At 53.9% G+C, this 16,054-nt stretch overlaps 1 protein-coding gene across 8 annotated transcripts in view; it reads right to left on the reverse strand.

Moving 5' to 3' along the window:
• Positions 1-11,461, reverse strand: part of Sec16a (SEC16 homolog A, endoplasmic reticulum export factor) — a 39,121-nt gene extending 27,660 nt beyond the window's left edge. For 6 of the 8 annotated variants that reach the window (XM_090330940.1, XM_090330942.1, XM_090330941.1 and 3 more), the window contains exons 1-2: positions 11,228-11,461; positions 1,542-5,208 (exon numbers count right to left, since the gene is read on the reverse strand). In XM_090330940.1, coding sequence (XP_090187066.1) covers positions 1,542-5,144 — 3,603 coding nt within the window. In that variant the 5' untranslated portion in view covers positions 5,145-5,208; positions 11,228-11,461. The remainder of the gene's footprint in view (positions 1-1,541; positions 5,209-11,227) is intronic. The other 2 variants (XM_090330944.1, XM_090330943.1) reach the window with 2 other exon arrangements.
• Positions 11,462-16,054: the final 4,593 nt, after the last annotated feature.

Consider the following 16,054-nt stretch of genomic DNA (forward strand, 5'->3'; position numbering starts at 1 on the left):
TACCTAAGACTGTCAGCCCAGGTCTGTTAACACAACCCAGATGGACCCACAGGCCTGTCAGCAGGCAGACTTTTTGAGGGCAGGAGGTATTTACCTCCTCAAGCCTCGATGGACAAGGTCTATGATCACGTGTCCTGCCTGAGCCACCACCCCAGTGAAGCAAGAGGACAGTGACCCATTTGAATAGTCCTAAAGTCAGCCGTATAAACCATGGCCTCAGCCGGTGCCTGAACATGAGAAAATCTGAATATATCTGAGCTAGAACTCATCCTTCTGTGCATAAATACTTCAGCTTTGCCATTACCTGCAGATAATGGAAAAACAGACACGTTTTTGACCACTACTGGAAATGACAGCAATGAAAAAAAAAGAGGTATTTCCAGGCTTCAGTCCTAAAAAGGGTCGACCACAGCCTGTGGCGCCTCTCACTCTGCTGTCCTCAAGTCGAGCTCACCTGGGCTCCCTGGTATGGATCTCGAGTCGAGTCTCCTTTCCAGTAAAAAAGTTCCCATGAGAGGCTTCCAAGATGTCTAGCATTCCTCCTGTTGTTTCTTGTGTTTCTTATTCTTGGTTGGGGGTTAAAACTATGTAAAACCCAGGAAGGGGGGATACTAAGCATTTAAGAACCCAGGAGCCATTTAGGCTAAACAATAAAACACATAAGAAGTCCAGCACTGGTGGTTCACATCTATGATGCTACCTACTCAGGAGGCTGGGATCTGAGGGTCATGGTTCAAAGCTGTCCCAAGCAGGCAAGTCTGTGAGACTCTTATCTCCAATGAACCACCGGAAAACCAGATGTGGTACTTTGGCTCAAAGTGGTAGAGCACTAGCCTTGAGCAAAAGAGATCAGGGACAGCACCCAGGCCTGGAGTTCAAGCCCCAGCCCAACAAAAACGAATATATATGAGCTTCCAGAGATTAAGCAGAGCTCTAATTCTGCACCAAGTCGACAGATGTTATAAGAAAGGGCGCTGGATGCCAGTGGCTCATGCCTGTAATCCTAGCACTAACCTTGAGCTGAAGAGCTTAGGGACAGCACCCAGCCTGACAAAGGGGGGAGGGGGGAGGCTGTTCTGTCATATAAACCGGATGCTGTGTCATTTAAAAAAGTGAGCAAGCTGGGCACTATGGCTCACGCCTACAATCCTAGCTACGTAGCAGGCTGAGATCTAAGGATCACAGTTCAAAGCCAGCCACGGCAGGGCACTAAAGTCCGGCAGGGCACTAAAGTCCAGGAGGCTCTTATCTCCAATTAACCACGAGAAAACCAGAAGTGGTGCTATGGCTCCAGGGGTAGGGTGGTAGCCTTGAGCTGAAGAGCTCAGGGACAGCACCCAGGCCCAAAGTTCAAGCCCCAAGACTAGCAACAACAACGAAGTTAGCAATAATAATTCATTACAACTCAAGAGGGGCTGGCAGAAACCTGAGGATGGAGCTGGGTGGTGGCCAGGGAGAACTTTCCTCAGGTCTGGAGGAATGCGCTATAAGAGAAGAAATGCAATGGGCCAAAGCGAGGACAGGATGACGACTGCTCTTACCTGGTAATACAGGGAGGCTGTCCCAGGATCGGGTAGATAGAGCGAGGGGTACTGGGACTGATAGGCATCGTACAGCGGTCTGTAGTAACAGTGGGATGCTAAGTCCTGAGGTGATAGGCCGTATGCATTTGGAAGGGGTGGGTACAGCCAGGGCTGCTCGGAGCGTGGGGCTGCCTGGCTTGAGCTGGTGGACACAAGTGATGCGCTGGAGGACTGAGGTGGCTGAGACAGCAGCGGCTGGCCTGTGTCAGTTGGAGCTGGACTTGATGATTGCTGGGCCTGTCCTTGTGTGGGTGGACTTTCTGGATTGGAAGGTTCTGAACATGGTGCTTGGTGTGGTTGAGGAGGGACAAGCTCTGGCTGGGCTTTTTCCAGGCCACACTGGTCCTGGGCATCTTTAGTCACCTGCTGATAGAAATGGTCTGCATTATGGGCTTCAGGCCCAGATGGTCTAGGGTGACTGGCAATGGTTTGCTGAGAAGCTGGGCAGTGTGAATAGGATGAGCTATACATTCTTCCAGGACCCTCCCAAGTTCTATTGGGTGGGAAGTCTAGGGCTCCAGCAGTTTCTTCGGGGTTAGTGCACTGATCTGCCTTCTCATTGTTACTAGGTACCAATGGACTGCAGGCAGGGGGGGCCAGGATGGCACCTGTGCTTCCAGCAAGGCCACTGAAGTCCGCAGCAACTCCGGCTACACTGTGAGTCTTCTGACCTTCTACAAGAGGAGTCTTTGGAACGGGATGGGACAGTGCCTGACCCAACAAACTGGTGGGCTGGCTAGAAGCCATTTCAGAAGACCCAGAACCTTGAGGCACACTGCTGGGGGCAGCACTATTAGACAGAGACAAGCCAGTGACAGTACTCGTTGAGACACCAGACAATGCAGCATGGTCTCCAGCATCGCCACCAGGACATTGGCGGTTGTTACCTTTGGCCTTATCCCCCACTACCGCATCTCCCCAGGACTGATTCTTCTCCTTAGGACTCGCTAAAGACACAGGAAAATGAACAGGCTGAGCCAAATTGTAGCTGTGGTCGGGCTGGGCAATCAGGACGGGTTGATTCTGCAAAGACTCAGTGGGTGGTGAGGACAGCAAACTTGCATAGCCAGCAGCGGCCTGCGAGGGAAGGGCCCCCTCTTCGCCCACCTCCGGGGGGTTCTCGAGGTTTTCCGAAGCACCAGGGCCATCCTGGTTCTGCAGGGGCGGGACAGCACCTGGCTTCCGTGGCTGCTGCCCAGATACTCCCTTCGCCAGAGGCTGAACCACTTCTGGCGGTTGAGGTTTCGCAGGCACATAGAGCGCAGGGGCAGCTGGGGCCAAAAGGACATTGCCACCAAAATCTGGCAGTTCATTCTGTGCCCACAGAGTCGTTGCTGGGCTCTCACACTTCACGGCTCCCTGCGTCCTGACTGAGGGCCTCTTCTCAGGCGTGGGGCGCGTAGTGTCCAATGGTGACCCTGCCGTGTGTGGAAGCGGGTGTCCAGCTTCTGTGGTGGTGGTGGTAAGTGGCAGAGGGCAGGCCTGAGGTGTCTCCATGTTGTCCGGTGGCTGCTCCAAGTTACCAGGAGAGGCATGGGGCATCCTGGCAGCTGATCTGTGCTGTTTCTGGTGGTCACAGGTTCCCTTCACTTCAACTACCATGTTGGCACGATCTGCCTCAACTGGTTTTACCCCAACTAAGTGGGATTTTACTGGTTCAAATGAACTATTTGCACTTGTCTGAAATATCCCTGTAGGTTTGGGGGGACTTGGAGTTGATGGCTGAGACAGGCTGCTGCGGTAATTCTGGCTCTCAAGGGTCTCATCTATCTCCCCTCCCACTGGAGAAGAGTCAATTTGCTTAAAAAAACTGCCTGCAGCATCATCTTCGGGTTTTCCAATCTCCTGCTGAATAAATGTGCCCAGCAACTCTTGGGGTCTGGTGGACCCTGGAGGACTCCTGTGGCTGTGGCCGCTATAGCTGGATGACACACTGTCAGACCGTGGAGGGTGCAGTGGCACATCAGGGGCCTCAAGATGCAGTCCACCTCTGGTGGAACCCATTGCACTAGGCCTGGGGGCAGCGGGCCGGGGAAGGGCTCCATATCGGAAATGATCATTTGAAGAGGAGAGGTCCAAACGTGGGGGCTCACTTGGCAGAACTTCCTGATTTTGAACAAATTCCAAGTTTTCCACGTTCTCATACTGTGAGCCATGAGCACTGAGAGTCCCAGTGCTTGCCACACCCCCCGACATATCACCTGCAGTGTTTCTAGCAGTTGGTTTATCATGCTGAATGTCTGCAGAGGGAGAAAAATAAGGCTGTGCATCAACTTCCTGCTGTGCAGTCTCACTGTTGGAGCCCTTAGGAAAGGCCTGATAGACACCACCGGCTCCATGTGCAGGTGGGAGTGGATGGCCCAGTCCAGGTGTAGCAGGGAAACCATCCAAGTCCATTCTGCCAGCAAAGCTTGCTTTTTCAGATGAGAGATTCTCCTCATTTTCTGCCTCCTCCCCTTGGAAAAACATGGAGAGAGATCCTGAGGATGCAGCTAGTGGGGCCCGGGGAGCCCCAGTCCCCCAGGAACAGTGCACCTGGTTTTCTGGGCTATTTCCCTGAGCGAGCAGATTCACAGGGGCCGGGTCTGGCACATGCTTATTTACTTCTGGATTGTGCATGAACTCCTGGCTTGCCCACAGACTCCCAGTCCTGGGATGCTGCCCAGATGTATGTTGAGGGAGAAAGTGTTTTCCACTTCGCAGGTGAGCCACCTCACTCCCTTCACCCCCAGCCAAGGGTGCTGGGGGAGACACCAGCAGGCTATGAGGCTCATGGCCAGGACCAGGGTGCAGGTTGGACAGAGAGGAGAAATGGGAAGCGCTGGTGGCCTGGGGTCCCACACTCTGAACAGGTCCCTCTGGGCAGGGCAAACAGTGATGCTGGGAAGTCTGTGAGCCTCCCTGCACTGGCACCCACTGACCTGGCATCTGTGGACTTGGCTGGGAGAAGAAGGTAGATGCTGCTGGGGCCACTGCCCCATCCTGTGGGGTGGGTCTACTCAGAGGGTGGTCGGGCCCAGGCCCGCTCTCAGGCAGCTGTCTCCCATGAGACGGGTCAGGACCCACTCCCGGAATGTAGTGAAGAGGATATGGTGAATTTTGAGTTTCAGGCCCCGAGACAGAACCAATCTCAGTGCTCCTACTCATCCCAGGTCCATGCAGCAATGAAGGGATGGATGCAGTAGGAAATGAACTGGCATCTGTTCTGGGATGTGACACAGGTCCTGGCAGAGGCTGCTGAGGTCCTTGGGAGCTATCCCCAGCATTTGTGTGAGGTGCAGGCAAACCAGACCACTGAGAACACACTGGGAAGGCTGAGCCATGCAAAGCAGGCAGGCTGCTCTTGGATGAACTGCCCAGAGGTGTGTGTGGGGGCATCTGTCTATTAAGAGCAAATGGATCTGTTACTGGCGGCAATGGGCAAGTTATTGGAGCTACTGGTGCATTATTACTGGCCGGCCTCCTGTAAGGACTGGTGCCACCCCAAAACATGCCGCGAGGACTCCCAGCCGGAGGGGGACCCGCCAGGCCAGACGGGATTGCCTGGGGTGGCGGCTGCATGTCAAGTCTTTGTCACAGGAGATGCTGCTTACAAAGGCAAGGTAGAGCTTTTCCTTAACTTGAGCTGGAAAAGAAAAGAAAAATGATCATAAAATCCATATGTACATTCTACAATAAAGAAAACTATATGTGCAAATACATAATATATACTCAAATGACATGTTTCATACACTTATATGTCTGTATATACATATATATATGTGTGTGTGTGTGTGTATATACGTATACACACACTCAACTCTCAAAATGGCATCAAGCCAAATTCTTCAGGCTACTTCTCTCCCCTGCTTCTGCCCCAGCAAAGAACTCAGTCCTTGGAGCTACATCAGGAAGCTCTGGAATGGGCTGGATGAGGGCTTGGCCCCAAGCTGGCTGAGCACAGACAGCCCATGTACCCTGCAGGACTTGCTATGTGATCTGCTTCTGGATCTTCCCCCACACCAGCTGAGATAAGGAGCAATCTGACAGCCATTCTGACACTACCAGAAAATCCTGCTAATCCTGACACTGTTCTATACCACCAAGTTTAAGAAGGGCCAACTTCATGGCTGAGAAAAAAAAAAAAAAAACCAGAAGCTAGTCTCATGACACAAGTGGCAGAGCACTTGCTTAGTGAGGGGGGAGGTCCTGAGTTCAAACTCTCCTGCTACTAGGTGGGTGGGTAGATGGATGGGTGAATGGATGGAAAGTTGGTATATGCCTATAATCTCCGCACTCCAGAGGCAGAGGTGCTTGAGTTCAAGGCCAGCTGGGCCACATTACTGAGTTCCAGATCATTAAAAGCTTCCTAGTGAGATCCTGTCTCAAAAAAATTTTTTTTTCATTTCATCCTTTTTGTGCATGTTAACCTTCAATCTAGGGGGGGAAAAAAAAACACAAAAGTTTAAACTCTGTTCTTCCCCTTTCTTTAGTGAAAAGACATTAAAAAACAGTAATGCTTGGCAGCATTGGCTCAAGCCTGTAATTCTACACTCATGAGGCTGAGATACAAGGATTGCAGTCTGAGGCCAAGCTGGGCAGGAAAGCCCACGAGAGTTTTATCTCCAATTAATCACAGAAAAAGCTGAAGTGGAGCTGCAGTGCAAGTGGTAGAGTAATAGCCTTGAGCACAAAAGCTCAGGGACAGTGCCCAGGCCCAGGGGAAAAAAAAAAAAAAAAGGATTAAAAGGGGGGAGTCGGTGGCAGGAGTGTGGCCTAGTGGTAGAGTGCTTGCCTGGCATGCAGGAAGCCCTGGGTTCCATTCATCCATAGCACATGTGTAGAAAAAGCAGCAAGTGGTGCTATGACTCAAATAGTAGAGCGCTAGTCTTGAGAAAGCCCAAAGACAGTGCCCAGGCCCTGAGTTCAAGCCCCAGGAGGCTCACACATGCAATTCTATTCAGAAGGCTGAGATCTGAGGATTTCGGTTTGAAGCCTGTCTGGGCAGGAAAAGTTTTATCTCTACTGAGAAAAAGCTGGAAGTAGCACTGTGATGCCTGTGACAGAGCACCACCGTGGAGAGAAAAAGAATCTCCCAGCACCCAGACTCTGAGTTCAAGTCCCAGGAATGGCACAAAAAGGAAAGAAAAGTTCTTAAATGCCTACTTTCGCGCTTACGCACGCTCCCCCCACTTCTCCCTCCCCCTCCCCCGCTCCCTCTCCCCCTCGCTCTCTCTCTCTCTCTCTCCCTCTTCCTTTCTCTCTCTCGCCAGTCATGATGGTTGGATTCAGGGCCTGGGCTGTCCCTGAGCTCTTCAGCTAAAGGCTACTAGCCCTAGCCCTGGGCCTGGGTTGTTGCTCCTGAACTCTTCAGCTCAAGGCTAGCACTATGAGTACTTGAGCCACAGTGTCACTTCCAGTTTTCTAGTGGCCAGGTTGCCTCTGAACCTCAATCCTTAGCTCTCAGCCTCCTGAGTAGCCAGGATTACAGGCGTGAGCCACCAGTGCCCACCCACTGGTACCCAGATGTCTCTATCTCTCATATTTTTTCTATGATGACCAGTTTTCATCTGAAAGCAGTGAAACAAAGTTGCCTCTGACCACTGGAATTGTAACTAGGCAGAGAATAAAAACCCTAAAAATAAGCTGCACCAGGTTTACAACTATGGATGATTGCCTTCACAAACTGCCAACAGGGAGAAAGCTAACCTTTCCTAGAAAAAAAAGAGAGAGAGAAAGAGAGAAAGCCCTCACTCTGTGTGTGTGTTTGTGTGTGTGTTTGCTGTTCGACTTTGAATAAGGCAAAATGAATACAATTCTGACAAACTAACCCTTTTTTTTTTTTTTTTTGCCAGGCCCCGGGGCTTGAACTTAGGGTTGGGCTTTCTCAAGACTAGAGCTCTACCACTTGAGCCATAGCACCACTTGGGGCTTTCTTTTTTCTGTGTGTGCGGTACCCAGGAATCGAACCTAGGGCTTTGTGCATGTTAGGCAAGCACTCAACCACTAGGCCGATCTATTACTTGAAACACAGCTCCATTTCTGGCTTTTCTGGGTTTTTATTGTTGTTGTTGTTGTTTTGTCTGTCACGGAACATGAACTCTGAGCCTGGGCGCTGTCCCTGAGCTCTTTAGCTTAAGGTTAGTGCTCTACTCCTTGAGCCACAACGCTACTTCTGCTTTTCTGGTGGTTAATTGGAGATAAAAGTCTCTTGGACTTTTGTACCAAGGATGGCTGTGAACTGTGATCCTCAGATCTCAGTGTCCTGAGTACCTAGGATTACAGGCATGAGCCACTGGTGCCTAGCCCTTTTTTTCAATAATTAATTGGACAGAAGAGTTTCATGAACTTTCCTGCCTGAGCTGATTTCGAACCACGATCCTCAGATCTCCGCCTCGTGGGATGCAGGGATTACAGGCGTAAGTCATCAATACCCAGCTTCACTATCATTTTAAAAGCAAGAATGGTTTATACCTTCAGCTCACATGGACCAAAGTAGAGGCAGAGCCTCCTCCTTCCCCATTTCTACTGTGAGCTTGGATTCTCTCCATTTGTCCAACTAAGACAAAGTAACAGTATGGACACAGCTACAGCAACTCTTTACAACCTCCAATCCACACTGAAACCTGGCTGCCAAGAAAAACAGGCTTCTGTGGTATTCCAACACAAGACCCTTACCACTTTATGCAGTTAAAAACAAAAACAATGCTTTAATGTTAAAAATCCATTACCCTTCCGGGTATGGTGGCTCACCCGGAGGCTGAGATCTGAGGATCACAGGTTACATCCAGCCCGGGCTCAGAAGTCAGGGAGACTCCTATCTCCTATGACCACCAGAAAATCTGAAGTGGCACTGAGGTCAAGTGGTAGGGCACTAGCCTTGAGCTGAAGAGCTCAGGGACAGAGCCCAGGCCCAGAGTTCAAGCCCCACAATCAAGCAAAAAACAAACAAACAAAAAATCCAAAATCCTACTTCACTGCTGGCAGGAATTAATCTACTACAACAACCCTGGAAAGCAGTCTGCAGGTTCCTCAGAAAGCTAAACATAGACCTTCCCTACAACCCAGCCATAGTATTCCTAGCATCACGAACCAGGACAGGATGAGGACATCCACGTTTACATTATTCACAATAGCCGAGATGCCCCATACTAGATGAGGGGATCCCAAAACCATGGTACCTATACACAACGGAATTTTATACAGCCATTAGAAAGACTAAAATAATGTCATCTGCAGGAAAATGGAAGGAATTAGAACAAATCAAGTAAGGTAAGCCAAGGTCAGAGAGACAAAGGGTACGTGTCCTCTCTGATATGCAGAAGTCAGATCTAATACACACTGGTATATGACAAATGACACACTCACATAAAGTGAGACCAAGAGGATAGCCTCAGAAGAGAATCACAAAGGTGTAATACCCATATGTATACAGATTGAACAAATTCCAAAGATATGGAAACAAAGGACTTCTTAATTTGCTTTTCCTTTGCTGGTGATTATGTGTTCTCTACTTTATATATGGTGTATTCACATGCATTTCTGTGAGAAGGTGGAAAATGCAGCAGTGGATCTCACTGCACGCAGATGAAAGTGGGTGGAGATGGTAGGTAATGCGAGGGGAGGGAACAGATGACACTTATTACCTGATGCATAAAACATAACCCCTCTGTATCTCACCTCCACAGTAACAATAAATACAATCCACAGCAGAGGCCAAGAGGGCAGTGTCACAGTCAGAGGTGACACCGTGCCTCTGGTGAGCAGCTCAAGGCAGCCACTACTCTTTGTGCAACTTGGTCTCCATTTCTAAAATGAGAGTCTGGATTTGTTTTTTCCTCCTAAGGTTCCTTCAAGGTGTAATCTTACAAGTTTCTACTTATGGTAGATTCTCAGAAGGCCTAATCCCTACTGCTATTGAATATGAAACCTTTATCAGAATTTGAATTACACAAGTTTATACTTTTTTTTTTTTGCAGACTTAAACATTATTTTCTCAACTCTAGTGGACTAAAAACTTATTTGTTTGTTTTGCCATGCCTGGGGCTTGAACTCAGGGCCTGGGCACTATCCCTGAGCTTCTTTTGCTCAAGGCTAATGCTCTACCACTTGAACCACAGCATCACTTTTGGCCTTTTCCGTTTATGTAGTACTAAGGAATTGAACTCAGGGCTTCATGAATGCTAGGCAAGAACTCTACCATTAAGCCACATTCCCAGCCCCTAAGACCTGTTTTATAAGCAAACACTATCACCTACAAAAGGAGCACTGCCAGCCCCTGTCTTCCTCAATTGAGAGCCTTTTAGCAATGTGTTAATTCCATTCGGAACAATCTTATGACCTGAACACTGCTCTTTTAATTTTCTCTACTCACCAACAGAAAACAATGAACTGCCATTTAGCCCAGGATTGTGGGAACTTTTATTCTGTTCAGCAAGCTTGCTAACTTTCTAAAAAGCACCTGCTTCAGAGAGACCTGCTGATCCTTCTGGAATATACATTATTCACAAACACTGCTCTCCAGCCAAACTGACTATACTTGTGTAAGACTTTTCCAAGTGTAAGTTAAGTTGGCTGTGCTACAGGATCAGGGTTTATTAACTCTAGTAGGGAGGAAGGAGTTGTATTAATGAGCACACCCCAGCCAGCACACTGCTCTCAGTGCCCTCCAGCTGTGTGCAAGGAATGCACCTGGGAGAAGGGGTGAGTTTCCCTCTGCACACACCCGTTCCTTTAGACTGCCAGTGACACTCCAGTCACACAAGGGTATCTGACACCAACATGATACACCCCACCTCTCCGAAGCTAAAATCTGATCCAAAGATGCTGACGAAAGCAGAAGGAGGTGGAGGAGCCTACACACTGCTCAAAATGAGTAAGTTTCACAAGGAGTCTCTGAAGTCTATGGATAGTAACAGAGACGAGAAGAAATCATTTTACTATCTGCACGGGCCGGGCACAAGTGGCTCACACCGGTAATCCGAGCTACACGGGAGGCTGAGATCTAAGGATCAAGACTTAAAGCCCGCCCAGGCAGAAAAGTCGTTAAGACTCATCTCCAATTAACCAGCCACAAAGCTGAAACTGGTAGAATGACAGATCTGAGGGAGGGGGGGAAACACAGGCTAAGGCCACAGAACCAGCACGCACACACGCACACACTCAGAAAATTTCTCCGGCCGCTGGGAGATGGCGAGGCAAGTCCCAGGAGGGTTAACCACGGCACAAGAACCAGGGTGCAGGCCACTCCGCCTCCGGTCTCCTCTGTGCCGGGGGAGAGGACGGGCTCGGCGCCGGCGGCCCACGCGGCCCCGTCCTGGGCCCTGTCCGGGGATGGAAACGGCCGCAGCTCGCAGGCTGGGTGAGAGGCCAGGCCGCGCCGCCCCGGCCAGGCGCCGCTCCGGCCTCCCTCGCGCCATTCTCCACACCACGCCAGCAAACCAAACAAACCAAGCCGCCGCTCGAGACTGGGCTCCGCCGCCGCCGCCGCCGCCGCCCGCCGCGCCACAAAGTTGCCGGTTTCCTCGGAGCGGGGCGGCGCCGTCCTGCGCCGGCGCCTCCCGAGCGGCCGCCCGCCCGCCGCGTCGGCCCCGCGGCTCGGCCCGCGCGCGGCTCCCCCGGACCGCGCCCCCCGCCCGCAGCCGGCCCGGCGTCCCCGCTCTCACCGGCCCCGGCGGCGGCTTCGAGACGCGCCGCCCGCCCCGGGCTGGGCCCGCTGGCCGCCGCACCCGTGCTGGCCCTCCCGCGGCCTCGCCCCCCCGGCCGGCCGCCGCCTTCCTCCGCACGCTCGCCCCTCACTCGCGCGGGCTGCAGCCGGCCCCTCAGGCGCCGCGGGCCAAAGCCCACCCGGCGGCGGCAGTGACGAGCGCAGAGATGGCAGCCGCCGCAGCCATCTTGGCATATCCGGCTCCGGTCGTCGCCGCCGACGTGTCCGGGGCGACGTCAGCACGCGCTCCTCCCTGGCCCCGCCCCCTGGCCTCGTCCAATCGTTCCCCGCCTCCTTCCCCTCGTCCCGCCCTTTGCTCCCGCCCCCTCCCGCACTGGTCCTCCGCCGCCCCAGCCCTCGGCCACGCCCTCGGCCCCTCCCCATCCAATCGTTCGTGGCCTCGTCTCCAGGCCACGCCCCTCTCCGGAGGCTGTCCTTCACAGCCCAACCCCGGCGCCCCGCCCCTCGCGGACCCGGTGCGCTTTCGCAGCCGGGGGAGACGTTGCCTTGGTTACGCTGGCTCCGCCTACCACTCCTCCCGTTTCAGGATGAGAGGGGAGGCCGGGCTTTCTGAATCCAGACCCCAAGTGAGACTCAGTCCTGAAGCAGCAGCTCCGCCCCCCGAGAACGTCCACTCCGCGGAGCCGAGAGCCCGTGGGGCCTTGCCTCTAGCGAGGTCCTCCTTTCCGTTGAACCGGGTTGCACGCCAACGGGCCGAACGCGCTCGCGCCGCACGGCCCGCCGGCCAGGCCCGCTGGGCGTCGACGTCAGACTGCGCACGCGCGCGCCGGGCGCCGGTCGTCCGGTGGTGGCGGTGGCGGTGGCGGCGGCGGCGGGCGGGTGGGCTCGGGCCGGCCGGGGCGCCGCCTGGGGGTGCGGGCCGGCCCCGCTGCCCTGCCCCGCGGAGCTGCCCAGCTCCCCGGCGCCCGGGCCGCAGTCTGGGGTCCCCGGCAGGGGCCGCCCGGGCCGGGCCCACTCGCCTGGGCCCTGCGCTGCCCCGGTGACGCCGGCCGGGGCGGCCACGTCGCCGGGTGCGGGCCGCCCAGCCCGGCTGACGTGGCGCGGGGCCGCTCGGCTAAGCTAACATTTGCACTTACCCTTCTGGGGCCAGGTCCACCGGCCACGTGGTGGACTCCGCCCCGTCCTCCAGCCTCCGCAGGTGAAGCTGGACGGGAGCCGAGTGCCACGGCAGGCAGGGATGTTGGAGAGGCGGCCCAGCAGTCCAGGTCTAGGCCCTGGGGACACTGCTGTCCCCGTCCTGCCGAGAGGGTCTCGAGGATCCAGCCTGCTTCCAGGTGCCTTGCGCCTTAACCTCTCCGAGAATCAGGTCGCCCTCCGAGATGAAACCGGGTGCTGTGGGTGCTGAGCCCGGGCCAATGGGCGTCCGGAGACTGGCAGGCAGCAGAGCCCACAGAGGAGGCGCAGGAGGAGCCAGGGGCCTTGGTACCGCTGCTTCTGTCCTCTTCCCTGCCTGCAGTGGGCCTGGAGGTGCCTTCCCTGCCACTTGCCCACCAGTCCTCCAAGGCTGGACATGAAGTTCTCCCCAGAACCACTAGATAGGCATCGAGTATGAAGCCGAGACTGGGCTGTACCAACCCAGAGCACACAGCACAAGGGGCTGGTATGTGAGGAGGCCGTCCCAGAAGTCACTGCCGGCTGTCACCCAGCGCCTCACTACATTGTGTCCTCTCCTGTAACTGTGCCGTCCAGGGTGGTAAGCCTCGCACTTGCCACGTAGCTGGTCTGCACTGTGCCAGGCGCTGAATGTAAAATACACACAGGATTATGAAAATCCCATGCTGTCTTGTGCTGAGGTTTTACTTATTACAGGTTGAAACAATAGCATTCTGGGTAACTTGGAACTAAATAAAACGCTTTATTAAGTTAACCCACCTGTTTGTTTTTTCTTTATTGTGGTTAGGAAACACGAAGTTCCCTCTGTGTCTGGCGTTACAATCCTGCTGCGTGCCACTGGTGTAGGTGGCATACACATGGCTGCAGGACGTGGGTTTGGAGTGGCTTGCAGGGTAGAGACAGCCACGTGGAGCTGGCTGGAGACACACATGGTCACATGAAGACTGGGGGTCCTGGCCACAAGCCTTTGTCACTTCCTCTTCCTGGCACAAAGTCGCTGCAAAAGTATGCTTTGTGTGTGCTCCACTCCACCCCTGAGGGAGGGAGGGGCATGAGAGGGCACCGACTGGGCATTGCAGACCAGAAGTGTGCCCACTCCAGGGATGGACACCAGATTATAATCACACCTCTCTTGAGTCTCCTCTGTAGACCTTCTGGAACAGTCCTGATTGGATGAGAAGGGCGCCGTCCGTCAGCCCTGGCGTTGGCCAGCAATTGCACATCTCTGTCTCTAGCATCTTGAAGCAGGTTTGACCAGTGGCAGGTCTTAATTTTTTTGAGTCATAGGGCCATGTGGCCACCATATAAGTCTATAAGGAAGCCAGAGTAGCAGGCCCAAGGCAGGCTGTGGTCGGTCTCTTCATTTCAGTGAGGTATTGGAAAAGTGGGGTGACCGCCTTCCCAACACGGGGCCCTGCCATGCACCAGGCACTGATCAGGCTGGACAGAGGCTGGAGGACCCTGCCAATGGGCAGTGAACTGGGCAGATGTGGCTGTGGGTCCAGGGGCACAGGCAGAGGAAGGGCAGGGGCGGCCAGGCTGAGCGGCTGGGAGAGGCCGGGTTCTACAGATGCTGAAGGGGTCGGGCAGAATGTGTGGAAACAAGAGGGGGATTGCAGCAGGAAGCAGTTCCACTCCAGAAGGCTGTGGGGTGTGAGAGCAACGCGATCCCAGAGGCGGCTCAGGTGCCCAGGTGAGGAGGGTAGAGTGCCAGGGAAAATGGTGGGTACACCCACCCTGGGTGAGCCCTCTGACCTGGGACTCCCAACTGTTTGTACAGTCCCTGAGAAGACCTACCTGAGAGCACGCACAGCTCACGGCACACGTGTGGCTTTGTTGTAATTGTGGTTGTTTTGCCCAGGTCTGGGGTTTGAACTCAGAGCTTGCTAGGCTGCTGCTCTATCACTTGAGCCAAGTCTCCAGCCCTGGTTTTTGCTGGTTATTTTGGAGATGGAGTCTTATGAACTTTTCTAGTGGGTTGGTGTTGAAATGCTATCCTCCAGATCTCAGCCTACTGAGTAGCTAGGATTACAGGAACCAGGGGCTTGTGTGCAGCACAGGTGTGATTTAACCTGTCGACATGGGCTTGGTCTCGCGGGGTTATCATCTCCTCAGAGGTCAGAGAGGCTCATATCTGAAGGTGGTCACTGGCCAGGCTGATTGTGGCCTGAAGTCCTGGTAAAGTGGCCTGTTAAGCCCCGTTCTCGTGATCGTGTTTCCCTATTCACGGTGGCTGCTGGGTGATCAGACCCCACGGGCCTCCTGGTCCTACAGGCAGAGGTGATCCCTTGGGTGGAATGGGGAAGACTCCCCCACTTGCCATTGCACCTCGCTTTCCTTATCTGCAACATGGATGTGACCGTTTCCAGAATGCTTGGGAATCCTGGAAGGCCGCCACTGGCCGGAGGAGCCCTGGCAGAGCCCTGGCAGCAGGGGGAGGCAGAGAGCCACTTGCAAGTAGGTCTGACCTAGCGACTGGGAGCTCCATGATTGGTACCCCCGAGGCCTGGGGCTCCTTCCAGATGGGCAGCCGCAAGAGGAGAGCGCTCACTTCAGGACTCAGGAGCCTGGGACTTGAGCTGCATGGAAAACAGGAAATGCGTTTCAAGCTCTGAGCTCAGCAATGTGGCCCTCACCCCTCTGAGGGCCAATCATCTACCCCCAGGCACAGCCCCATCATGAGCATCCAGGCCAGCCTGTAGCCAGCTGGCCTCCAGGTCAGGGTCCTGTTCCTTCCTCTCCTTTTCCAGAGAAGGAGCTGGGAGAGAATGACCCCACTAGCCTCTACTGTTCTCCTGAGTGGCCACGGCTTCCTAGGCCTTGAGCGTGTGCCGGACTGCAATGCTTCCTCGTGTCTCATCTCAGGGATGACCGCCCCTGGGCGACCCGCCCCGGGTTTGGCATGTGGGTCCTGATAGTGTGGGAACCCTCTGTGTCCCAGGCAGGCGAGGGGTGCCGAGCCGAGCTGCACCTGAGGGGCATCTGGCAACAGCAGCGATCAAACCCCGAGCCCAGCAGCCTGTCTTGCAGGGCTCACAGAGGTGCCGGGGACAGTCAGGAGGTCAGTTTTGATTTCTGAAGGTCCAAACCTGCATGGAATAGGATGGTAGCCAGGAGCCGTATAGGAAGCCTGAGTGTCTGGAATGTGGCCAGTCCATCCTGACGAGGGAAGCTGTGTAAACGCAGGGCAGATTTCAGACACCGCCTGAAACGAGGTTGCGGACGTTCAATCTCTCCTGGGGTATTTACATTGACTGCTTGTTGAAAGGTAGCATTTTGGATCAACTGGATGAGCTAAGGCACTAAATGTTGCCCGTTCTCCCACTGTCTCCTCTCTTGCTAGTTGGAATTCATGGCCCTGAGTTTGCCAGGCAAGTACTCTACCACTTGAGCCACTACCCCAACCATTTTTGCTTTAGTTCTTCTTTTAGATTGGGCCTCTTGTTTTCTCTGGGGCTGGCCATGACCTGTGATCCTCCTATTTATTGCCTCCTGTGTCGCAGGGATCACAGACATTTAGCCACCATGCTTAGCTTCTGCTGGTTTCTCGTTACCTCTTTAAAGTGGCGATTAAAGGAAGACAGCCTATGTGGCTCAACCGCACAGCGTTAGCCAGGGCTCATCTGAGCCACCCTAAGGCTCTAGGAAGTCT

The sequence above is a fragment of the Megascapheus bottae genome, chromosome 3 (assembly GCF_031878675.1).
Source record: "Megascapheus bottae isolate mThoBot1 chromosome 3, mThoBot2.hap1, whole genome shotgun sequence".
Taxonomy (NCBI): domain Eukaryota; kingdom Metazoa; phylum Chordata; class Mammalia; order Rodentia; family Geomyidae; genus Megascapheus; species Megascapheus bottae.